General features: G+C 50.7%; 1 protein-coding gene across 2 annotated transcripts in view; it reads right to left on the bottom strand.

Annotated features, from left to right (window-relative positions):
• C7H1orf198 (chromosome 7 C1orf198 homolog) overlaps nt 1–25,052 on the bottom strand; it is a 35,550-nt gene that overhangs the window by 9,515 nt on the left and 983 nt on the right. The window contains exon 2 of one of the 2 annotated variants that reach the window (XM_068547623.1): nt 12,875–12,925. The exons of the other annotated variant lie outside the window; for it this stretch is intronic. Within the exon in view, the coding sequence (XP_068403724.1) occupies nt 12,875–12,925 (51 nt within the window). The remainder of the gene's footprint in view (nt 1–12,874; nt 12,926–25,052) is intronic. 2 annotated transcript variants of the gene reach the window in all.

The raw sequence follows: 25,052 nt of genomic DNA, 5'->3' as shown, positions 1-25,052 counted from the left end.
CGATGAAGAGTGGCCCCCGCTCGCCACAACTGGAGAAAGCCTTCGCGCAGAAACGAAGACCCAACACACCCAAAAATAAATAAGTAAATAAATACATTTATAAAAAAAAAAGACAAAAAACAAAAAAAAACCTAAAGTCAGAGGAAGGAAGGAAATAACAAATATCAGGGAGGAAATAAATAAAACAGAGATTAAAAAAACAATAGAAAAAATCAACAAAACCAAGAGCTGGTTCTTTGAAAGGGTAAACAAAATTGACAAACCTCTAGCCAGGCTCACCAAGAAGAAAAGAGAGAGAACCCAAATAAAATAAGAAATGAAAAAGGAGAAATCTCAACTGATACTGCAGAAATACAAAAAACCATAAGAGAATACTATGAACAATTATATGCCAACAAATTTGACAACCTAGAAGAAATGGACAACTCTCTAGAAACTTACAGACCACCAAAATTGGATCAAGAAGAAATAGATAATTTGAACAGACTGATCACTAGAAGTGAAGTAGAATCTGTAATAAAAAAAATTCCTACAAACAAAAGTCCAGGACCAGATGGCTTCACAGGTGAATTCTACCAAACATACAAAGAAGAATTTATACTGATTCTTCTCAAACTCTTCCAAAAGATTGAAGAGGAGGGAACACTCCCAAAGACATTCTATGAAGCCACCATCACCCTGATACCAAAACCAGACAAAGACACCACTAAAAACGAAAATTACAGGCCAATATATTTCATGAATATAGGTACAAAAATTCTCAACAAAATATTAGCAAACCAAATCCAACAACACATAAAAAAGATCACACACCACAACCGAGTGGAATTCATCCCAGGTTCACAAGGATGGTTCCACATACGCAGATCAGTCAATGCACACCACATTAACAAAAGCAAAGTCTAAAACCACATGATCGTCTCAATAGATGCAGAAAAAGAATTTGACAAAATTCAACATCCATTCATGATTAAAAACTCTTACCAAAGTGGGAATAGAGGGAACATATCTCAACATAATAAAAGCCATTTATGACAAATCCACAGCCAATACAGTACTCAACAGTGAAAAGCTGAAAGCCTTCCCACTAAAATCTGGAACAAGACAAGGATGTCCACTCTCTCCACTTCTCTTTAACATAGTATTGGAAGTCCTAGCCACAGCAATCAGACAAGAAAAAGAAATAAAAGGTATCCAAGTTGGAAGGGAAGAAGTAAAATTGTTACTATATGCAGATGACATGATACTATATATAGAAAACCCTAAGGACTCCACACAAAAACTACTGGATCTAATAAATGAATGCAGCAAAGTAGCAGGATACAAGATTAACATTCAGAAATCAGTTGCATTCCTTTACACTAACAGTGAAATATCAGAAAGGGAATGTAAAGAAAAAAAAAAAAAAAAAAAAAACCTTTTAAAATTACACCAAAAAAAAAAAAAAACAAACCTAGGAATAAACCTGATCAAGAAGGTGAAAGATTTATACACTGAGAAATATAAAACATTAATAAAGGAAATAAAAGAGGATTCAAAGAAATGGAAAGATATCCCATGCTCTCAGATTGGAAGAATGAACATTGCTAAAATGGCAATACTACCCAAAGCAATTTACAGGTTTAATGAGATCCCTATCAAATTACCCATGACATTTTTCACAGAACTAGAACAAATAATCCAAAAATGTATATGGAACCATAAAAGACCCAGAATTGCTAGAGCAATCCTGAGAAAAAAAAAACAAAGCAGGAGGCATAACTCTCCTAGACTTCAGATAATACTACAAAGCTACAGTAATCAAAACCGTGTGGTATCGGTACAAAAACAGGCATACGGATCAATGGAACAGAATAGAGAGCCCAGAAATAAACCCACACACCTACAGTCAATTAATCTTCAACAAAGGAGGCAAGAATATAAAATGGGAAAAAGACAGTCTCTTCAGCAAGTGGTGTTGGGAAAGTCGGACAGCCGCATGTAAATCAATGACGATAGAACACCCCCTCATACCATACACAAAAATAAACTCAAAATGGCTTAAAGACTTAAACATAAGACAAGACACCATAAAACTCCTAGAAGAGAACACAGGCAAAACATTCTCTGACGTAAATCGTACCAATGTTTCCTTAGGTCGGTCTCCCAAGGCAATAGAAATAAAAACAAAAATAAACAAATGGGACCTAATCAAACTTACAAGCTTTTGCGCAGCAAAGAAAACCATAAAACAAACCGAAAAGGCAACCTACAGAGTGGGAGAAAATATTTGCAAATGATGCGACCGACAAGGGCTTAATCTCCAAAACATACAAACAACTCATACAACTCAACAACAAAAAAACAAATAACCCAATCCAAAAATGGGCAGAAGACCTTAACAGACATTTCTCCAAAGAAGACATATAGGTGGGCAGTAGGCACATGAAAAGATGCTCAACATCACTAATTATTAGAGAAATTAGAACTACAATGAAAAAACTACATTGAATCAGAACTGTAAATCAGAACTACAATGCAGTACCACCTCACACCAGTCAGTGAGTACCACCTCACACCAGTCAGTGGCCATCACTAAAAAGTCTACAAATTACAAATGCTGGAGACGATGTGGAGAAAAGGGAACCCTCCTACACTGTTGGTGAGAATGTAAGTTGGTACAGCCACTGTGGAAAACAGTATGGAGGTTCCTCAGAAAACTAAAAATAGAATTGCCATATGATCCAGCAATCCCACTCCTGGGAATATACCTGGACAAAACTATAATTCGAAAAGAAACATGCACCCCTATGTTCACAGCAGCACTGTTCACAATAGCCAAAACATGGAAACAACCTAAATGTCCATCGACAGATGAATGGACAAAGATGTGGTACATGTAAACAATGGAATACTACTCAGCCATAAAAAAGAATGAAAAAATGCCATTTGCAGCAACATGGATGCAACTAGAGATTATTACACTGATTGAAGTAAGTCAGAAAGAGAAAGACAAATATCATATGATATCACTTATATGTGGAATCTAAAGTATGGCACAGATGAACCTACCTACAAAACAGAAACAGACTCACAGACATAGAGAACAGACTTGTGGTTGCCAGGCGGGAGGGGGGAGGGAGAGGGATAGACTGGGAGTTTGGGGTTAGCAGATGTAAACTGTTACATACAGGATGGATAAACAACAAGGTCCTACTGTATAGCACAGGGAACTATATTGAATATCCTGTGATAAACCATAATGGAAAAGAATATAAAAAAAGAATGTATGTATGTGTATAACTGAGTCACTGCTGTACAGCAGAGAGTGGCACAACATTGTAAATCAACTATACTTCAATAAAAAAAAAATTTTTTTTTTAATCTGGACATTAAAAAAAAAAAAAACCATCAAAGCTCAGGTGCTGGGGCTCAGAACAAATGCAGACTCTGAGCGCATCCAGGGCACCAGGCACAGTTTTCTTTGTTGTTGGGCTTTTCTTCTAAAAAGTTTTTATTCTACAACGGAGAAAATGGAGGTCTGGAGCAAATGAGTGAATTGTCCTAGGTCACTAGTCCATTAAGAGCAGCTGGGATTTCAATCTGGAGCAAGTGATTCCGAGGCCTGCAGCTGTGCTGGGCATCACACCACATCTAAAAAGCCAGTGGCCGCCAGGGACGATGCCCATGTGTCCACGTGAACACCAGCAATCCCCACACGTGGCAGGATTTCTGTATGTCAGTGACCTAATCTGATTCTTAAAGGGCTCTTTCTGAGTGAATCATTCTCAATACTCTGCATATTTCCAAACTCCACAGTAAAATACAGGGAGAATGTGGGCACAGAGATGATGAGTTCTTTAAATAAGCAAAGTGCTAGAAATAGCTTGGAAGTGGGGACTGAGCCTGAGAGAACAGAGTTGAGATTGATCTGGAAATTGCAGGGTAAAGAAAGCACTTCAAACTGAGCGGTTCGTCAAACACTAGGCTCTTTTAGGATCAGCCATGTCTCCAGTGGGGAGAGAAGCTCCTGGAAAGCTGGGCTGAACATGAGTCTAGGCACAGGGCAGCACCGGGCCGAGCCAAGGACGCTGGGGAGAGAAGTCAGCCGCAGTGGTTCCAGGACTGCTTCAGGCCCTCGACCAGGGCACCGAGCAGCACTTAGCTGGAGTGACAACCTGCAACAGAACCACGGAGGCTTTCAGGGCTCCTTGGGCCACCGGAGCCCTCGTGAGAGCCCCTCGGGGAGGGTGACGTCTTGGTAGAAGAGAGGGCCAGGCTGACGGGGGCGGCTACTTGGTTTGGGGCGCTCTGGGGTGGAAATGGGGAAAACAAGAACTTACAGAAGAAAAAAACGTTCTCATGTATCAGCTTCTAAGCCTTTTCGCCCAGGCATTTGTTGCTTTCCATTCTGCAAATAAAATATGACTACAACCCCCTTTTAAGAAACGGTCCTCCTTGATCAGCTGCACTGGTGAGGGTCTTTCTTTCCCACTCCTCGCCCCTAAGGGCAAAGGTTTGTGGTTTGTCTTTAAGACACATGCCTGTTGGGAAGGGGCGGGCAAAGAAAGAAGAAGAGGGGCAAAGGGTCCTTTTTCCTGACCAGAGTTCATGTTACTTGGCTCCAAGACCGCAGAACACCAGCGAAACTGGACCAGGACATGGTGAAGAGGGGCCCCTGGTCATTTTCAAAGACGCACTGTTGTCCAGGTCACACAGAAGTGGCTCCTGCACTGCAGCTCCCTCTGTGCTTTAGGAGACGTTTCACTGCTTTTTGCTCGGTGACTCCACCCTCCCCGGGCCGCCCCCTTCCCTCCCAGACCAGGGCTCAGCCCGGTGCCTCTGGTCCCTCCCGTGCTTTCTCCCGGGAGGTCCCCTAGGCCCCAGGTCCCCTTTAGAGGGACCTCCTGCTCACCGGCCCAAAGCCACAGCTACCTTCTTCCCTGAACCTGCTCCTCTCAGTAAAGGGCAAACCCACCAACGACCCAACCTGAACCTGGACTCTTTTCTTCTCTAGTAAAAACGGAGTATTCTTACTCCCTGGGCTGTTGTTTTAGAACCAGGCCCGGCACATAGTAAGTGCTCAGTAAAAGCAGGCTACTGGGCTCTGCTCCTGTTCTGCTTGGTCAGAGGCATCTAAGCTCCCCAGGGGGTCAGCAGTATTCCCACTGGATCCCCTCCGGGCGCTGGTCCCTCCCCGCCTTCCTCTGGTCACCAGGGGCGTGGTGCCCGTGGCTGGGACACGCGGGCCGTGTCTGCGTCCGGAAGCAAGCGCGACTCTGAAGCCCCATCCCGGCCCAGTGTCTGGCGTGGAATCTGAGCTGAGACACTCCCCACAGGGATCTAGTGCAGCCACCGTGCTGTCCCTGGACCCCCCAGAGCCTGTGCTTGTGACCGGGTCTCTGACCTCACCTTCCCCCGCGGCCCTGAGGCTATGCAAGGGGGCCCTCGGACCCCGGAGCAGATCAGCGCGCAGGAGGGGACAGCCCTGCCTCGCGACCTGACAGGCCAGCGGGGGGGACTGCGTCTGGAGCCTGTGATGAACGCCAGAAAGTCAGGAAGTTCCCATGCAGTCTTCTGATTTCTGGAAAAAGTCAGTTTTTCCAGGTGTGGACAAAGAGCTCTCGGGAGCCCCGTCCCCTGCGCCGAGCTGGGCCCAGCAACAGGATGCCGTTCCACGTGAAGAGCAGCCCCCGGCTCGGACAGCAAGTCGGAGGGGGATTCAAGCCCGCGGTCTTACACGAGATGGCTGAGATGGAAGAGCGCGGGCTACTCAGGAAGCCCCCTCCCCTCCTGCCAGTGACGCTGACGGCGCTACCCTCTGCGTCCCAGGCGCCCCGGTTGGAGCCCCAGGGCTGTGCACTGAGCCAGGCCTGGGCGTCAGTCTCCCCATGTGGGGAACTGGGTCTTTGCCGGCCACGTCCGTTCTAAATACAGAAAGACCACAACTGGGCCCAGTGTCTATTTTTACGTCCCACTCACTAGAGAGGAATGTGTAATATTTCAGTAAAGGAGGGTGCAGGCGGCCAAAACTAACTGTTTGGCTTGGCGGCCTCTGGCAGACCTAAATCGTTGAGATGAAGGCCGCAGAAACATTGTCAGAAAACGTAATAGCTTACTGGAGCAAATCCTAATCAATTCACAAACCATTTAACTTTTATCCTCCTCCACCTCCCCCGCCAAAGGAGGAAAAGGAAGAAGAAGAGGGGAAGATACGAACAATTTTTAGAATCTCAAAATCAGTAGGATGACAATCTGGTGGGGAAGAGACAGCACGGCCTAGCCACTGAGACTGGGGGTGCCAGAGCCTCCAGGCCAGCGGGGCACGGGGGACAGGGTCTGGGGACCACCCGCCCCTAACCCCGAGGCCCCAGGGGCTAGAGAACACTCCTGTATTTTCACCAGGGAGCCGGGCGGACAATGGATATTGCCCAGCTGTCGGGCCCCATGGCCACGAGCCTGGGGACAACCCAACAGACACGCAACAGACAGTGGGTGTGAGGGCGCCTGCGGTTATAAGGCCAAGGGAAGGACAGGAGCCTCTGCCCTCCAGGTGCTTGTCGTCTCACGGGGACAAGACGCACCGACAAAGAACACCAGCAGTGACATTAATGTGTGGCCGTCTAGCGCAGAGCTTCTCAGAGGGGACACAGAAGGGGGACAGTTGCAGGCACTGCGGCAAGGGGTGAAGCACACGGCCCTGGGCTGGGACATCTAGCTCACACCCCTCACTCTGGGCCTCCGTTTCTTCATCTGTCAAAGGGCGCGTTGTGGGGATTAGTCGAGGAAATGCCCCCAAGGTGCTCAGCACAGATCAGGGGCCTGTGGGAGCTGCTCGCTGTCACAAGAGCTGGGAGAACCACCGGAACAGAATCTGCTCCGGGTCTGGGGGCAGGTGGGACCTGCACGGGTGGCTGGGGGCCAGGGTCTGGCCAAGGCCCCCAAGCAGGCGAGATCGGTGCCACGGGGCAGGGCTGTGGGGCTGGAGAAGAGACTGGCGGGAAGGACCCCTGGGGCCAGGGCAGCGGGCTGGGCCCTGGGCCGAGGAGCTGACAGGTCACTGCACCTACAAAAGCCAGGACAGGTCCAGAGCAGGGGGCCACAGGCCTGCTCTGGATCTCAGGAAGGTGAGTTACAGACAGCACGGGGCGGGGGGCGGCAGGGGGAGGCGGAGGGAGACTTCACTGCTGGGCAGAGACGGGGTCTCCGCGAGGGCGCCAGGCAGGAGTGACGCTGTGATGGGAGTCAGGCGTGGCTCCACGGCCCTGCGCTTCTCAGAAACTTTTGGCTGGCGGTGAGGAGGGACAGCCAGCCAGAGCCGTTAACGGGGAACCCAGGGAACCCTCCATGTACGGACATCCTGACGGAACACCCTCCTGTCCCGCGTGGGCAAGAGATGCCTGTTAGCCACAGACAGACCCAAGCTCCAACCTCTCTTCATCGATTCAACCCGCCTGCCCGTGACCGCCGCCCCTGAGCCCCGGCATCCCGGCCCACGGCGGGGGCAGCGACACTGACCTCCTGGGTGAAAGCATTTGACGTGCCTGCAGATCCCTGGCGTGGACCTCAGCCCGTGGAGATGCGCTTGCTCCCAGGCGCTTACTTCTCCTCCTGAGGAGGGGCTGACGGGCCTCCCTACTCCAGGAGTGGTCTGTGGTCCCTCGGAGATCAAGGAGCTGATCCCCACCCAGCTTACTCACGATCCCCAAATAGGCAGTCGAACCTCGGGTGAAGGACTCGGGCAGACAGGAAGGGAAAACCCAGACAGCCTGGGGGGAGGCAAGCACGGCGGGCGTGGCGTCCCCAGAGTCCAGCCACCCGTCGCTAGGGCCTGACCTGCCCCTGCAGGAGTCTCCCGTAAACCCCCAGCCCAGAGGGGCGGCAGCGCGAAGAGTCCTCTCCTCCCGACTCCCCTCTCTGGAGCGTTCCAAGTGCTGAGTGTTTTCCTCGTGGAACCTCAGGAGCAGGAGAGAGGAATCCGCCGTGGGGGCCCTGCAGGCGCCCGTGCCCCCAGCACACCTGCCAAGCGGACGGACGAGGGGAAAGGTGACGACCAAGGGCACCTCGCCCGGCCGGGACAGGCACTTCTGCCCAGAGCCTCCCTTCCGTGGGGAAGGGGTCAGAGCGACAGGGGCATCGGGCCTGGTGCGGCCTCGGCAGGAGGCGACCCAGGAGGGGAGGGCAGGCTGGAAGACCGAGCAGGGCCCCAGGAAATGGGCAGTGCGTGCCCGGCACCGAGGCCTCTCCTGGTCAGAGCTGCCTTTCAGGGACGGACAGCACCAGCTCGCCCACCCTCGGCAGGTCTCTGCAGGGGTCCGCGGCCACGGGCTGGCCCGAAGGAAGGAGCCCAGACAGAGGTGCAAAAATTGGGAAGAAATCCCACATCCCTGAGAGTCTCAGCTCTGTGCCCGACAACCATCACCTTGGGTCAGGCTGACCCTGGCCTCAGCTGAGCGACTGGTGACTGAGAAGTCAGAGCTGAGGAAGAGCTGGGCACTTAGTTGGCTATCATTAAATGTCTGCGGAAGTGGGGACCTCCCCGGTGGTCCAGTAGCTAAGACTCCGCGCTTCCAGTGCAGGGGGCGTGGGTTCGATCCCTGGTCAGGGAACTAAGATCCCACATGCCGTGCAGCACGGCCGAAAAAAAGGAAAAAAAAAAAAAAAGTCTGCTGAAGTGAACAGCTGCAGAAGGCATGAGACCGCATCTACCAACGTGTACGTAAATACGTGTCATGTGAATGAAGGAGAACGATCCGTGTGGGCTAAAGCGGTCCTCCTGCGTGAGCTCCGCCCCCAGGCGCGGTCATCCCCACGCTGGGCTCTTCGCCGAGAGCGAGTGTTTACTCACCTCTGAGCCTTAAGCATAATGTCTGACCCAGAGTGGAAGGCTAATCAATGTCCGCCGGATTTTTGAAAAAAATCAGTGAATGATGTCATAGAGACAGGAAGTAGAAGGGTGGTTGCCAGGGGTTGGGGGAGGGGGAAAGGGGGGTTTTGGCTTAAAAGGAACAGAGTTTCAGTTTGGGAAGATGATAAAGTTCTGGAGATGGATGGTGGTGACGGCTGCAAAACAGTGTGAATGCACTTAAGGCCGCCGAACTGCACACTTAACAAATGGCTAAGATGGTACATTTTATGGGATGTGTATTTTACCACAATTTAAAACTCAAAAAAAGCCCATCAGTGGATGACAGACAATCAAATGAAATGACCCGCTGTCGGGGCTGTCAGAGCGTGGAGTCTTTGATTCAAAACGGCACAAATTCTCCGCAACCGTCCATCAGGAGCTGCTATCCATGTCCTCGCACCCCAAATCCGGGCTGGACTGTGCCTCGATTTGACCAGCAGAACAGAGCAGAGGGGATACTTCGGTTCCCAAGCCTCAGCCTCGGAAGACCCTGTCGGCTTCCACTCTCACCCGAGGGAACTCTTCCACCAACACGTAGCTCGCTGGACACATGTGGCCCCAACCGGACACGGAAGAGAGGGTACCCCAGAGCAACCAGCTCCCATCGGCCGTCAGATGACACGTGAGCGGTCCCGGGCGAGGCCCACAGAAGAACAGCCCGGCTGAGCCCTGCCCAGACCACTGGCCCCGAGAAGCAGGAGCAAAGAAATGGCTGCTTCAAGCCGCGAAGGAGTGAGGTGCCTGCCATGCATCAAAGACGTCAAATGACAAAGAGCCTCCAGCCTTGCAGCTGGAGGTCAGGGCCACCCTGCCCTGGCTAACCCACCTCCTGCATGCAGCTCTCCAAGTTCTCATCCGTCTTTCAGTCCTAAGGAAGAGCGTGACAATGAAGAGAGGTGGGCAGTCGCGCTTCAGCTGGGGAGAGGCGAGGGGTGGAACTCCGACTCTTGATGACAGAGCAGGCGTAAGGCCCCTTGCTCTCTGGAACGCTCTCTATTTTGCCTCTACAAAGTTCTGACTTTAAATCACATAAGTGTGATTTTGAGAGCTCAAATCAAAAGGTGAGGACACAGCCCACCTGTTCATGAAATAAGCTGGTTCTCTCATTGAAAGGGAACGTGGGGCTTCCCTGGTGGCACAGTGGTTGAGAATCTGCCTGCCAATGCAGGGGACACGGGTTCGAGCCCTGGTCTGGGAAGATCCCACATGCCGCGGAGCAACTAGGCCCGTGAGCCACAACTACTGAGCCTGCGCGTCTGGAGCCTGTGCTCCGCAGCGGGAGAGGCCGCGATAGTGAGAATCCCGCGCACCGCGATGAAGAGTGGCCCCCGCTCGCCGCAACTGGAGAAAGCCCTCGCACAGAAACGAAGACCCAACACAGCCAAAAATAAATTAATTAATTAATTAATTAAAAAACAAAAACAAAAACAAAAAAACCCAAGTTAATTAAAATGAGCAACACATATTGGCTTAACTTTATCAAGCCTTCTCAATTTCTGCAGGTTCCCAAGGGACCTGGATGGTATCTGTGGACAATTAACTCCAGCACGAGTGTGACCCGTGCTGGACTGCGTCAGCACACCTTGTTCTAGAGACCTTTTCCCGGCACCTGTTCCCACACTGAGCCTCAGGCGCTGCGGTCACCGCCCCAGGCGCTGCCCCATCCTTGCCCCAGAATGTCATCTGCATCAAGTTAATAACAGATGAAACATCCCATCCCACAGACGGCTGACTCAGAAACATTTAACAAGGTAAGTTCTTACGAGAGTAGATATCCTCGTGGGGGGCACGATGGACTTAGGGCTCGGGGCATTTTAACTAATTCGACTTCTCTGTCTTCATCACTGAGACATCATCAAACACAGGGCCCAGTCCGGTAACATCTGTGCTGCCTTCTGGGCCACTGTCCGCGAGGCTGTCCACTCCCCCCTGCAGACTACCCATCTGCCTAGGATTACAGTAAGGCCCCTACATACGAACGAGTTGTATGTAGGTACCCAACTAACACAATGGGTTATCTAGGACTCTACTGTAACAGGTTTAAAATAGCTTTCGCACAAATAACACATAAAAAACAAACAAAAAATAAAGAAAACATTTTCAACCTTACAGTACAATCCCTCGAAAAGCACAGTAGTGCAGTACAATAGCTGTCACACAGGGGCTGGCATCAAAGAGTTACTGACTGGAGTCGGGGGAGAGGAGGTGGGAGACGGTAGAGCTGAAGGATCGTTACCAATAGGAGACGAGGGCAAGCTGCAATTTCACTCACGCCTGATGTTGATGGAACGCACGTTCGCATCTTAGAAAGTTTGCAACTTGAAGGTTCGTATGTAGGGGACTTAACTGTAGTGCTTCTCAGTTACCCATCTGGGGAACCCATGTAAAAGGAATATTGATGGCCCTGGCTGAACGTCGATGTGGTGAGGTACTTTCTACCCACCTCCAACTCCCTTTGCCCTGTCACTGGACGAGGCATTTACGGGTGGGTCTCGGAGCTCGGAAGCTGCAATCCCAGGCTGCCCCTCGCTCTCCCTGGCTGCCTCCCAGCTACCCTCACCGCTACAGCCGCCCCTTAACCAGTGGCCCGATCCTGAAGGAGACTCCAATTCCAGGCACAACGTCGTCGCTCACCCTGCCCTCTGCGCAGACCTAGGTTATTAATCTGCCACGGAAATTAAAAAAAAAAAAAATCACGCACGCAGGATGCAGGTATTTGCATCTTTATTTTTAGGATGCTTAAGGACCTGACGTTCTGGATCCCTGAAGGCAGGGGTCTGTGCTTGCGGGATGAGCGTGGCCATCTGCATTAATGCCACGTATTCGCAAAAGCTACCTCTCAACTCTCACGTAAGAGTCACCTCAACTTTCACAGGCTTCCTCATCCTAGGGCAGCTCGCGTCACTTGGGGCAATCAATCAGCGAACCAACCGCGCTGCCTGTGGGCAACACCACCGGCTGTCCTGACCCACCTGAGCCCTCGTCAAATCCCTCATTTTAAGACACAGACCCCCACGTGAGGGCCTCGCAGGTGGCTTGCAGGCCCCCCCCAACTGCCGCATCCCGCTCTGACCCACCCTCCCTACAGCCCCCTGGACGCCGCTTCTACCGGGATGAGCAACTGTAGGCACAAGTGAAAAACCAAGAAACAAGCCCCTTCAAGTGTCAGGGCTTGAAAGCCCTGATCCAACCTCAAGCCTAAGCCCTATTGCAGGTACACAGCCGTCCTGGTCACCCCCATTAGGGAAAGGACCCTCCAACACACAGCAGAGAATGTTGTAGAATTCAGAGAATCCTGGTCTTTTTCCTTCTTTTCCTTGGGTTTGAGACACCTGCCTTTTGGTCATTTTGCGCTACTTACTAATGCACCTGTACTGGGACAACTAGGGAGAATGGGGAAATGGATAAACCCAGCTAAGCTTGATACTCTTAAGCAACTTTGGCAACAGTAACACTAACAGCAATAAACGAATGACTGGGGACCAGCATCAGGGATCCAGGCTGGGTAGCACATCTGTATCCACTGGCTCGTCCAGCTTCAAAGGGTACAGAGGCCACTCTTCCCCTCCTCCCTTCCTCCCTCAGGACTCTGCCTTTGAGGTGACTCTTGCAGGCAGTTCTGATGCGTCTGCAGCCTTGTCTCCGCATCCACCCACCTTCCTGTCTCGGCTGCCCTTCTGATTTCACTTTCATAAAAGCAGCTCCTAACCACCCCGCGCCCACTACTTTCCCAGGACAGGGGAGCCCCGGGCAGAGGGCACCCCGCCCGCCCGCCGACCGTGCCCAGCGCGCCGACCGCCACGCTTCCATCCATCACCAAGCCCAACGCAGCGCAGGCCCCGCCCCTCCGCCTCTCCTCTCCCACCGGCAGGGGGCGCATCACCCGCAGCCCGCGGCCTTCGGAGCCCACCAAGGGCTGAACGGAAAATACCTAAGGACGCCACGCTTTTTAAGAAGACAAACAAGTCTAAATTTAACCCAACTTACCCTCGTTTCCCAGGAGAAAGGGGCAGAGTGTTCATCTTGCCAAGTTATGTCCTGAAATAAAAATTCAAGAATAAATCTGAAATCCAAACCCAAAGGGACCCCGCGCAGACAACCACCCGAGGCCATGGGGGAACCAAACTTCAGCAAGAAGAATCCCAAGTCCTGGCTCAAAACCAGCCTGAAGTTGTCGCGCTCTGCAGAGAATGTGCTGACCTTCTGGGTCTGGCTCCCCCCTCACCTTGCTGGCCGCGGCTGCCAGGCACGCCCGCCCCCTGCCAAACAGACATTCGATGAATGCCTGGGAGCCCCAGGACCGACTCGATGACAGGGAGGCTGGGGAGAAAGGAAACAGGGCTTCCGGGCTCAGGTCTCGGCCCTGCCAGCGACTAGCCACACGGCCAGGGGAAGATGACTTAGCCTTTCGAGCCTCGGTTTTCTCATCTGCAAAAGGAGAACTGCGCTTCCCCTGCGGGGCTGTTGTGAGGATAAAATGAGGTAACAGAGGAGAAGAAGGTCGGGTGATCATCTGCCAGTCAACACCCGTACTGTCTGAGCATCCTTCCCCCATCCCCCTAAGTGCCTGCCAGAGATCTGAAAGGCAGCGATCAGCCTGTCAATGAAGAAAACGCCAACTGAATGCAACTGCCTAATTACAGTGAAAACTCTGAAATCCCTCTGACCGTCACAGGCAGAACAGGAGAGAAGGAACCCTTCAAAACAGTCACTGAGAATCTGACCTTGGATCCACTGACCTGAACAAAGGTTTGTAAGATCGCCTTTCCTAGGCCACCCCTCCAACCCTCCAGCTGTATTCCTATACTAGCAAACGTCTCATGTGTGCCCAGCTTCTGCTGGGGAATCATATTTTCTGAACCAAAAACTGGGACATCCTGGGCGATACAGACTGAAAATGGGATAAAATATTTTGAATTGAGACTGTCCTCGAGTAAAGCACCCCAGGTACATGATGTCTTCGCGCCCAGAGGCACTCCCTAGCCCCAGAGCTAGGTTACCTGGCTCCCCTCCCCCTCCTCCAGGAGGGGGACCAGTTCTGCGGAGGGTCCACTTCCTTCAGTACCGACTCCATCCCCAGCCTTGGCCTCTAAGCTATGTCTCCTATCACTCCTGGCTGTCAGGCAAAACTTTAAAAATGAGAGGGAACGTGGGCCACTACGCTCCCATTGGGAATCTCAGTTAAGTCCAAGTGTACTCCTCAACTTACAAACTGTGTCCCTCCAAAAGTAGAAAGGTGAGTTAACAAGTCTCGGCTGAGGGGGCTCCTGCATCCAGGTCTCTGTGTGTGTGGTCAGGGCGTGGGAGAAGAGCGCAGTTGAGCTCAATGACTTGAAAGTCCTTAAAATTCTGTGATCTCAGGACCCTCTAAGTTCCTCTTAGAAGCAATAAGACAAGAAGGACTTTGTTTTCACATGGGAAAAATAAAGGAGGCTGATGGAATGTATGTTCCCTTTGTTCTAGATTTGGACCTGTGGAAAAAGGGCAAAGGGAAACCAACTGGTAAATGTGCTCCCTCTATGGGGAGGCGGGGTGGGGGGGTGGACAGCCCAGTGGCCACCTCAGGGGACAGAGGAGGCGTGTGGAGATTCAATGGGCAGGCAGAGGCAGAGAAGGGAGCGGGGCCACTGGCCAAAAGCAGGACACGCCGGAGCTGGACACCCCTTCTCATGTGATACGATCGATCCTCTGAATATTAATTATGCAGCTTGAGTCCCTTTGAAATCTGCAAAGAACACAGTAAGAAGGGTTTTGGCTTTGGAAGATGAATGAGTGCAAGACTCTGAGGAACAAAGATGTAGCCTGGAGCTTGGTGAGCCAGCAGGCTCCAGTGGCTGCAGCCCAGATTGGCTGAAATTCCAAGGGGGCTGCAGACAGAGGGGGGTGCACTGTGATTTCTCCCCAACTTGGTGTCAAGTCAATAATCTTTTGTTTGCTCCAGCAAGAAACGGAGTCAAGGGGCAAATTCCTTACATTTCTGCAGTTCTGAGCTCATAAAAAAAATAATCATAAAGCACTTAACAAAAATAAACATGCCAAACAAAAATGTGATTGAAGCTCTGATGTCAGCCACTGGCTGCACACTCCAGCCACAAAGAGCGTTGGGGGCAAGCACAGGCTTTCCAGGCAGTTGGATGCAAAACGGCATCAGGATTGCAAAGTTCTAGACGTGGATAGTGGTGATGGCTGTACAACACTGTGCATGTACTAACCGTACACCTAAAAATGGTTAGCACGGTCAATTTTATGTTATGAATATTGTACCACAATAAAAAAATCTGAAAAGGCTATATATATGATATGATTCCAACTATATGACATTCCGGAAAAGGTAAAACTATGGAGACAATAAAGAGATCAGTGGTTACCAGGGTTGAACAGAAGAAGGGCTGACTGGGCAGAGCACAGAGGATTTTCAGGACAGTGAAATACTCCGTACCATACTGTCATGATGGATACTTTTCTCAAAACCCACAGAATGGACCACAGCCAAGAGTCAACCCCAGTGGAAACTATGGACGTTGGGCAACAATGCTGTGTAGGTTCATCCACTGTAACAAATCTTCCACTCTGGTGGGCGTGTTGGTAGTAGCAGAGGGTACACACGTGTGACAGTAGGCGGTAGGTCAGAAATCTGTACTTTCTACTCACTTTTGCTGGGAACCTAAGACTGCTCCAAAAATTAAAATCTATTCTTCAAAAAAGTGTCCCCTCCCCGCCCGCCCCCCAAAAAAAACCTGACACAGGTAACAAATGCTAAAAACGTCATTTCCTAATTACTTTAGTCCCTCTTGCTATTATCTGTGCTCTTGAGGTTACTTACATCTGTTGCCCCTGCAAGATGGAAAGTGCATCTATAACACCACACAACGGGGTCACTGCACCTCCCCGACCGGCTCTGATGCAGTGAGCTACCTGGGGGCTTGGACAGCCCCTGGGGGAGCATCTCCATGGCAACCAGCATCAGGCGCTCCACATCAGGGCTGCCCCCCTCACTGCCCTGGAGCCAGATGTTAAACATTTCCCAACACACCACAAGCTGCAACCAATATCAAACACGCTGAAATTCACTACATTCTACACTAAATGTAACCTGCTACTCTTAAATTTCTTAAGGATTTTGGTAATTTTGCTTTGGAAATTATTTGGTGACAAGTAACTCATCTATAATTGGTTGATTCCTCTGTAAAAGTCAGGACTGCTCCAAAATTATTCTAAAATGAAAAATTCTGGACTTAGAATTCATTTCAAACGTGAACTGTTATAAATATTAGCCTTTCCTCTTCATGAAGTTGGAGACTAACGGGCCATTTATTCTTTTATAACTTTCTTTCCAATTTTGGGGCCGGTGAATTTCATCGTGTCCCAAGCGTGTGAGGTGCACCGCACCTGCAAGTGGCACTGCCCACAGTGGGTGTCCCTTAGTGCGGCCACAGGTCAGCCTGAGCAAGTGGAGCCAGGAGCACGGGCATCACAGAGCAGCTCTGAGCTCCCCCTACACGGAGCCAGGCCACTAGCAGCCCACAGACAGGAGCGGCACCTTTCCTGCAACTGTCAAAAGAACTGCTTCTGAGACCCCTGCAGCGCTCTGAAAGTCTCGCTTCCACTCTGGGCCTCTCTGAGGGACAGGCTGGGGATCATTCTGCAACCTGAACAAACTGTACCTTCCTGCAGATGCCCTCTCTCTGGCACACCTGTTCCAGGTAGCCAGAGGGGATGACCACCTCCTGGGTCCTTACTGGTCTTGGGTCCACGCCGGCGCCATTCACAGGCACCAGACTCAAGACTCTCTGAAGAGCACCCCTAGCCTAGAGGTTCTAGGTCTGGCTGTAAATCAGAATCATTTAGGGGCTTCCCGGGTGGCGCAGTGGTTAAGGATCCGCCTGCCAACGCAGGGGACACGGGTTCGAGCCCTGGTCCGGGAAGATCCCACATGCCGAGGAGCAACTAAGCCCGTGCACCGCAACTACTGAGCCTGCGCTCTAGAGCCCACGAGCCACAACTACTGAGTCCGTGTGCCACAACTACTGAGGCCCACATGCCTAGAGCCTGTGCTCCGCAACAAGAGAAGCCACCTCAATGAGAAGCCTACACACCGCGATGAAAAGTAGCCCTTACTCGCCGCAACTAGAGAAAAGAAAGCCTGTGCGCAGCAACAAAGACCCAACACAGCCAAAGATAAATTAATTAATTAAAAAAAAAAAAAGATTCCACCAAATGAATTAACAAGTTCATCTAGAAGGACAAGAACTCCCACCTTAAAACAAAAATAAAAAAGAATCATCTAGAGTGCTGTTTTAATAGGCAGAATCTGTGGGTCCCACCTGACAGTTTTAGAAAACCAACAACTCCCTAGGTAATTCTAATGCAGCCGTTCCCCTTGGGCAGCTTACCTACTTCAGTCCTCCACAGGACGCCTGACTGCCTCTTCACACTGGGGACACTTGGCCACACAGGCTGCACTTGCTGACGTCCCAGGCTCAGGGACCCACCTCTGTCTTCCCAGGTCACTCCACCTGCCAAGGTGGCCTCAATGAATACTGCTAGGTGACTCTCATCATCCCCAAATAAGGACTTCTACTAAACCAACCTGGGTTGAGGCTGCTCTCACGAGGAGCCCAAGGCTTTCTGGGCTGGCTCTCACCCACCCAACTGTGGAGCAGGCAGAATCACGGTCTGCGCATCAGTATAATCAACCAAGGCACACAAACGGTCTCCTAATACACAGCAAGGGCCCAGCAAATCACGTTTAAAGGCCGCTTTCATTTCATTCTTCCCAGAGTTCCAAGATTACGTAAAACTACTGGAACAGCATTTCTAATCATGCCCTTAGTATGTAACCATAAACAATAAACACTCTTAGGTGGTAGTCAGAATATGGCGCACTGTTTGTTAAATTTCTCCTGCCGCCTAGAGGGCTGAGTCTCTAAAAGCTAGAATCCCAACCATTAAGCTCCCCAGAAATAGATCTGATTTTTCTTGAGTGATTCAGCAACAGTGCTCACTGGAACCATATATTGTCACTGGCCTCCGGAAGTCCATAAATGAGGGGAGTTTCTGGTTGATAGACAGTGGCATCCTGGCTTAAAAGTAAGAAATGTACTGGGCATATACCCAGAGAAAGCCATAATTCAAAAAGACACATGCACCCCAAGGTTCACTGCAGCACTATTTACAATAGCCAGGTCATGGAAGCAACCTAAATGTCCATCGACAGACGAATGGATAAAGAAGTTGTGGTACACGTATACAATGGAAGATTACTCAGCCATAAAAAGGAATGAAATTGGGTCATTTGTAGAGACGTGGATGGACCTAGAGACTGTCATACAGAGTGAAGTTAAGTCAGAAAGAGAAAAACAAATATCGTATATTAACGCATATATGTGGAATCTAGAAAAATGGTACAGATGAACTGGTTTGCAAGGCAGAAACAGAGACACAGATGTAGAGATCAAACGTATGGACACAAAGCAGGAAAAGCAGGGGGGGCGGGGGCGGGTAGGGGGAGGATGAACTGGTAGATCCGGATTGACATGTATACACTAATTTGTATAAAACAGATAACTAATAAGAACCTTCTGTGTAAAAAACAAAATTAAATTAAAAAAAAAAAAAAAGTAAGCAATGTAAACTCTGAAATACTCTAAGCTAGAGAAATGAAGCTCGGATGGCAGGGCCTGCAGGAGCAGGACAGACAACGCTGCCCCACGTTGCTGACTGTCTCATCCCTCAGTGAGGTCGGCTGGCCGGGGCCTCCTGGCACATCCTGCCTGCAGCACCTTCTTCCTGCTGATCTGGTTAGTGTGGGTCTGTACATCAAATTCACAGGAGCATATTAAAAACAGAAGGGAGGCAATCATGCTCCTTGGTATTTCGCCAAATGAGTTGAAAACTTAGGTCCACACAAAAACCTACACATGGATGCTTACAGCAGCTTCAGTCATAAATGCCAAAACTTAGAAGCAACCAAGATGCCCTTCAGTAGGTGAACGGCTATGAGTGGCTAAGTGAACTGTGGTCCATCCAGGCAGTGGAATACTATTCAGCACTGGGAAGAATGAGCTGTCAAGCCATGAAAAGACACCGAGGAACCTTCAATGCATATTACTAAGTGACAGAAGCCAATCTGAAAAGGCTCCATGGGCTTCCCTGGTGGCGCAGCGGTTGAGAGTCTGCCTGCCAGTGCAGGGGACACGGGTTCGAGCCCTGGTCTGGGAGGATCCCACGTGCCGCGGAGCGACTGGGCCCGTGAGCCACAACTACTGAGCCTGCGCCTCTGGAGCCTGTGCTCTGCAATAAGAGAGGCCGCGACAGTGAGAGGCGCCCCGCACCGCGATGAAGGGTGGCCCCCGCTTGCCACAACTGGAGAAAGCCCTCGCACAGAAGCGAAGACCCAACACAGCTAAAGATAATAAATAAATAATAAATAAATAAATTTATTAAAAAAAAAAAAAGGCTCCATGATTCAACTATACTCCATGATTCAACTATATGACATCTGGAAAAGGCAAAACTGTGGAGACAGTAAAAAGTTAAGTCGTTGCTAGGGGCTGGAGGGGAGAGAGGGATGAACGGGAGGCACGCAGAGGATTTTTAGGACAGTGAAAATACTCTGTACAGAACTGTAATGATGGAATTGTGTCCTCATACCTTTGTCCAAAACCACTGAATGTCCAACATCAAGAGTCAAGTGTAAACTCCGGGCTCTGGGTGACCATGATGTGTCAGTGTCGGTTCACTGGTAGTTCACAAATGCACGGCTCTGGTGCGGGTGTTGATCCTGGGGGAGGTTGTGCACGGGGTGCAGGGGTGTATGGGAACTCTCTGTACTTCCTGCTCAATTTTTGGGAATCTAAAGCTGCTCTAAAAAATAAAGTCTACTTTAAAAAAGGGAGGAGTGAAGAAGAAGAATATGCTCTTTATTTTTTTTTTTTTTACCAACTGGTTATTCTTAGGGACTATTGTTTATATGTTTATGGAATCGATGTTTTCCCCTTTGACTTGTAGTATACTTAATTCTGCTGAGATCAGAGGGTTGCCAGCACCGGAAGTACAAAAGGGCAGTTCCAACAACAGAAAAGCAGTTATGATTTAACTCCTGGGCAGGTTCCACCATGAATACAAATACAGAAACTCAGGCCTCCTCAGACCTCAGCAGAAACATGCCAAGGTAGTGATGGGAGGATGGGTGGGGGACAGGTCTAAGGAAATGAAGAGGAGAACGAGCCAGAAGTTTAACAGACAGGTCTGGCCTTGATTTCTTTTTCTGAGAAATGGGCACTTTTTCTGGTACTAAGGAAATCTCTCATTTTAGAGTGTAAAAGTAACTCCCATCAATTATAAGATGACTCCAGACCTGCCAACAGGCTTCCCAGCTCTGGCCCCTCCCTCCCTGCAAGACAAGGAGCGAGTCGTTTCTTTGCAAAACCTGTTTCCTGGTAGCCACTGGGCCACACACCCACAGGGGCCAGGGGTAGCCTGTGTTGCTGCCTCAGCTCCAAGGCCACCTGTTCAATACACTTCCCCCAACCCGAGGAACCCCAGCTATGCAGAGTCCCAGGCCAGGTGCTACTCTGGGCAGAGGATCATCTCACCATCTCAACTGGATGGTTGAGGATGGCCGTGTTCTCAACTGCTACCTGGAGCCAGGGCACAGACGCCAGGCGCAGGGACACGAAAAGCCAGGTCCACCCTGTCATCTTTTCTAAAAAATGCATGCATCTGCCAGACAGAAGGTGGGAATCATAATTACACATTCCGCCTTCCTTAGAAAACAAGTCCAAACGCTGAGAAAGGAACTCTCAAATTTCTCATTTTTTGTGCCAAAGGCTGAAAAATAAAACCCAAGCTGCTGAAGTGAACGGGGAAGAGGTGACCTCACATGTCACAGGTCCTGCATCAGGAAGCCACATATCCAACCAAACTCAAATCTAACGAAGACTGAATAAGTGAGGAAAGTTCTGGAAGGACACTACCAATTTCTGCTTCATAATGCTGCTTCTTTCTGCATTGCTTGAAACTTTTAACAGTAACACACAGGGTCGTTATTTTAGAAACTGTATACCCATTTAATTAGTTTATTTTCAAACACAAACAGCTGGCCAGCCTGGACCCTAAGGAGGGAGGGCAAGGTGGCCCTTGGCAGGCAGCCCCAAGGGCATGGACGGGATGACAGCGGCTCAGCGAGGTCTGCTGCACGGGGGGATGCCATACTGACCCCCAGCCTCCTGAGCACTTCAGGGCAAGGTGCCTCGTCAGCCAGCTGGGAGCAGAAGCCGGGCGGGCGATGGGCATGGGAAAAGCCACGGGGCCTTCAGAGGCCTGCAGAAGGTATCCGGGGGTCAGGGAGGCCAAGACCCAGCCCCAGAAAAGGAGGTGAAGGCCAGCTGGAGTAAAAGTGCAGCCAGCAAGCCTCCAGGTTCCTGCAGGAGGGGGAGGGACGCAGGTGCTAGAGAACACCTCCATCTGAGACCAGCGGGTCATGCTAAGCTGCTGAACAGGGGACAGAGATGCCTGGCTCCAGGGCTTAAAGCCTGTGTTCTACAGCACGCGACATCCAGATCAGGGTCCCCGGGGCCGGCATAGGGAAACACCCTTCCTGCCCAGCCCCACCTACTTTACAGAGAAGTGAAACAGGCAAGCAGGTCCCTGAGAAGCCAATACCCCGGCTGCCCAAACTTCTGAGTTCACTTGCTTATGGCCTGTTGGGAGCCAAGAACGTGGCATAGAGCTCAGAACCCTGTGTCTCTCACTAACGTGCTCAGATCAGTGGAAGAGTCTGGGAGTAGGGGCAAGGGGCAGAGAGCGACGCACGCCTGAAAAGTCAGGGTTTTCGTTTTTCGGGTTTTTTTGTTTCTTCGTTTTTGGTTTTTTTTTTTGCTATTTGATAACAGAAGGCGGCTGAAGTAGACTGGGGTGATGGCTAAATCCCTCTAAAATGAAAACTTTTCATCTCCCAAAGCAAGCCATTCCCAAAACTTTTACTGCTGGAAGAAGAACGCCGTAATTGAGAAGCCCAGGGAAAGCAGAGACCGCTCAGAGCATCTATTCGCAAACATGCTTCAGTGTTCAGACCAAGTACCTGACCCAAAGGGCAAGCCTCAACGTCCATGTCTGTTCCAAGCAAGGCCCGTGAACCCGAGAGAAGTCCAGTGAGCTGCTCCCTGGTGGAGGGAGAACCCCGCCCTAAGAGGGCAGCCCGGCTACGGCAGGACCAGAACCGGGTATGGGGACGCCAGCGGCTCCTCTTCTGTTGCGGAGAGATTAACTGTTCCACCGGCAGCAGCTCTAGATTCTCTGCACAGGAGGGGCCTGGGGAGATGACCGGGGGGCAGGAGGGGCCGGCGGCCTTGCACTGAAGCTGTACTGAGATCATATGTTCACGTGGAGGGATTTCGAAAAAAGCTGGTGAAGATCAGGGGAAGACCAAGCGTCCCTAAAGCATGAATGGCTCTAGTGTCTAATACACTGGGCTTTGGGAAATAGGCACTCAATTGACTGCCAAGGTGGTAAGAACCAAGAAACCGACAGGACCCTCCACGGCTTCAACGCGCAAAGGCAGCCAGCCTCCCTCTCCTCGGCAGGCGCGTCCTCCAAGCAAGGGTGGATCTGGGCCTGGACGCTGGTCTCCTCACTTTACAGAGAGCGAAGGTAAAAACGAACACGGGGATGGCACGCTGCCACACCGGTCCTACACAGAGCGGCCCCAGCTGGGCAACTTGGACGCGTGAGCAGAGCCCTGAGCCCCAGCAAGCTTCCACTCGTTTGTTCCCTCAACGCGTAACAGTGATTGGATGGCAGTCCCATTTGAAGGCCATATGGGCATGATCTGACGTCAAATGCTGCTGCGTGGGACACAGAAATGTTACTGGCGATGAGGGAGAGTACTCAAAGAAACAGGCGACGTCCCGGTCCTTCGGGGTGGCCGAAAGGGGGGCCCAATCTGAGGCGGGTGTGACTGCTGATCAGGAAACAGGGCACATCACGGCCACACTGTGGACAGAGCAAGCCCAGCTTTCAGTATGTGCCCCGAGGCCCATCCCTAGAGCTCAGCAGGGCAGAGCTCCTTCTCACGTGGGACTCTATGTGGCCAGCTCCAGGCTTTGCAACAGGAGGAATTTATTGATTTCATGACAGTGATTTTCAAAAGCGGACATGGAGAGACAACAGCTAACAACCTTCATATTCTCACCAGCAGCAACCATGTTTTAATCCCACAGGCCTTTCCTAGACACTGTCTCTACTATCATCCCGTTAATGTTCTTCCCGTTGTAGGAGCTCAGAGAGGTTAGGGGTTCACCACAGTCAAAAGGTTAGTAGATGGAAGCCAAAACAAACCCAAGACTCACAACCAAGCCCAGGCGCTTTCTACTACAGCCTTAGGAAAAGCCCTCAGAACCCAGTATCCCAGGTGGTCTTTCCCAAGTATCTACGGGGCCCACCCTGCTTATCATCCAAGGTCAGATGCTGGCTAAAGCAAGAGCTGGGGTGCACCTGAGCACCCGTCCTTCAGCGGGCCCACGGTGGATGCTGGCAGTGGCAGAGCTAGGAGGTGCAGCCTCTGTTGCCAGACTGGCCGTGGAGGCCCCAGGGACTACATCTGAGGACAGATCAAACAGGAAGGGACAGGGTGCCTGACTCAGTCTGGTTCAGGGCCCTTCTGGACAAACCTGGGGCCACCTATTCAGGCCACTCTGTCCAGCAGCCTATACCGAGGGGTCACCCACCACATCCGCCACATTCCCTTATCATCGCCCCTGTGCGCAGGAGCCAACCCTCCTCCAAGTACAACCCTCCTCTTGGGCACGAGACCACCAACTCCACTTTGGTGCCAACCTCTTGCCAAGTCCAGGTAACACATTTTAAACTCCCTAGTGGGATGAAATCACACAGCCGCTGCAGGAGGGCAGGGGGAGACAAAAAAAAAAAAAGCTCTGGGCAAGGTTCCTCTGTACCTGTCCTCAAACTCACTGTCTCTCCGCCATCCATGCTGAAAGGTTGGTCAGAGGCATTCCAGGACGTACTCGCAACCCGTTTTGCAAAGCTGAGTTCAATTCTGAAAATCAGGGCTCCTGGGCTCCTGGAAGGACGTGCAGGTCCCACAGCAAAAGGTTCTGTTGGCCGTTAAATCGCTTTGCGTTTACAAATTCGCAAACAGCTCAGTCCGGCACCCAGTTAAGGAATCGGAGCACAAAATTCACTTGGCCACATCTTTCCTTATCAGCCACACCGGACCCTTACATGGCACGGGCTTTTGGATGGTGAACGGGCATGTGGATATTCTTAGCCGGACAGCAAGCTAAGGGAGAATGACAGGGACCCTGCAACATCTGTAAGTACCTGCAGGTTTATTTCTTCTCACAGTTTATTTATTCGTGACTTTTCCAAAGAGGGGCTGCCTGCTTTTCCATCACCCAAATCTGAGCCCCAACCCTGCGAATGTCTTTAGAGAGATGCATATTTTCACACTAAAAATGCTTCAGCTCTGGGCTTACATCTTAAACCTATATTCTCATCTCTTCCGTTACCACACCCTCGTTTTTTCCTGGCGAAGCCTTCAGTTTAAATTCCATGGAAGACTCTTCTTTTAATTCTGTCAGTATAAGGCAATGTTGGAAGCATAGTTCTGCCCTCTCACACTTCCCCCACGTGAAAGCGGGCTTATGACCACAAACATTTTGTATTAATAAACGTCTCAGCACACCCACACCTCAAAATCAGATTAAAACTTCATCCTCAACTAGAATTCCTTCCACAGTCTACGACTTCCTTGGAAAACCTCTCCAAGCCCAGCCCCTCCTGCCTGCAGCCTCAAAGCTCTCAGGGCTGCGGATTTCCCTGTATACTGCTGGCTCCTTTGGACTTTGACCCTCACCACAAAAGTTGAGTCTGAAAGGCCAAAGAGCCGCAGATTTGGCACCAAACAGGTTTTAGTTAAACACATTTCCAGGAAAAGGCCGACTTTCGGGGAAGCACAGGACACTCAGGCCTTTGTGACTTAGTATGGGTCACCCCTGAGTTTTTTCTAGTTTCAGTGTTTCTTCCTCCACGATGTCCGGCCCTCTAGAAGTCCCAGCAGAGTGTCTAGGTCAGAGGCCCAGGCATGCCCTTATATGTACCAATGGCTTGCGACAGCTCATTTGAACGGATCCCTCGTTTTTCA

The sequence above is a fragment of the Eschrichtius robustus genome, chromosome 7 (genome assembly GCF_028021215.1).
Source record: "Eschrichtius robustus isolate mEscRob2 chromosome 7, mEscRob2.pri, whole genome shotgun sequence".
Classification (NCBI taxonomy): domain Eukaryota; kingdom Metazoa; phylum Chordata; class Mammalia; order Artiodactyla; family Eschrichtiidae; genus Eschrichtius; species Eschrichtius robustus.
This window is presented reverse-complemented; position numbering and strand designations above follow the sequence as displayed.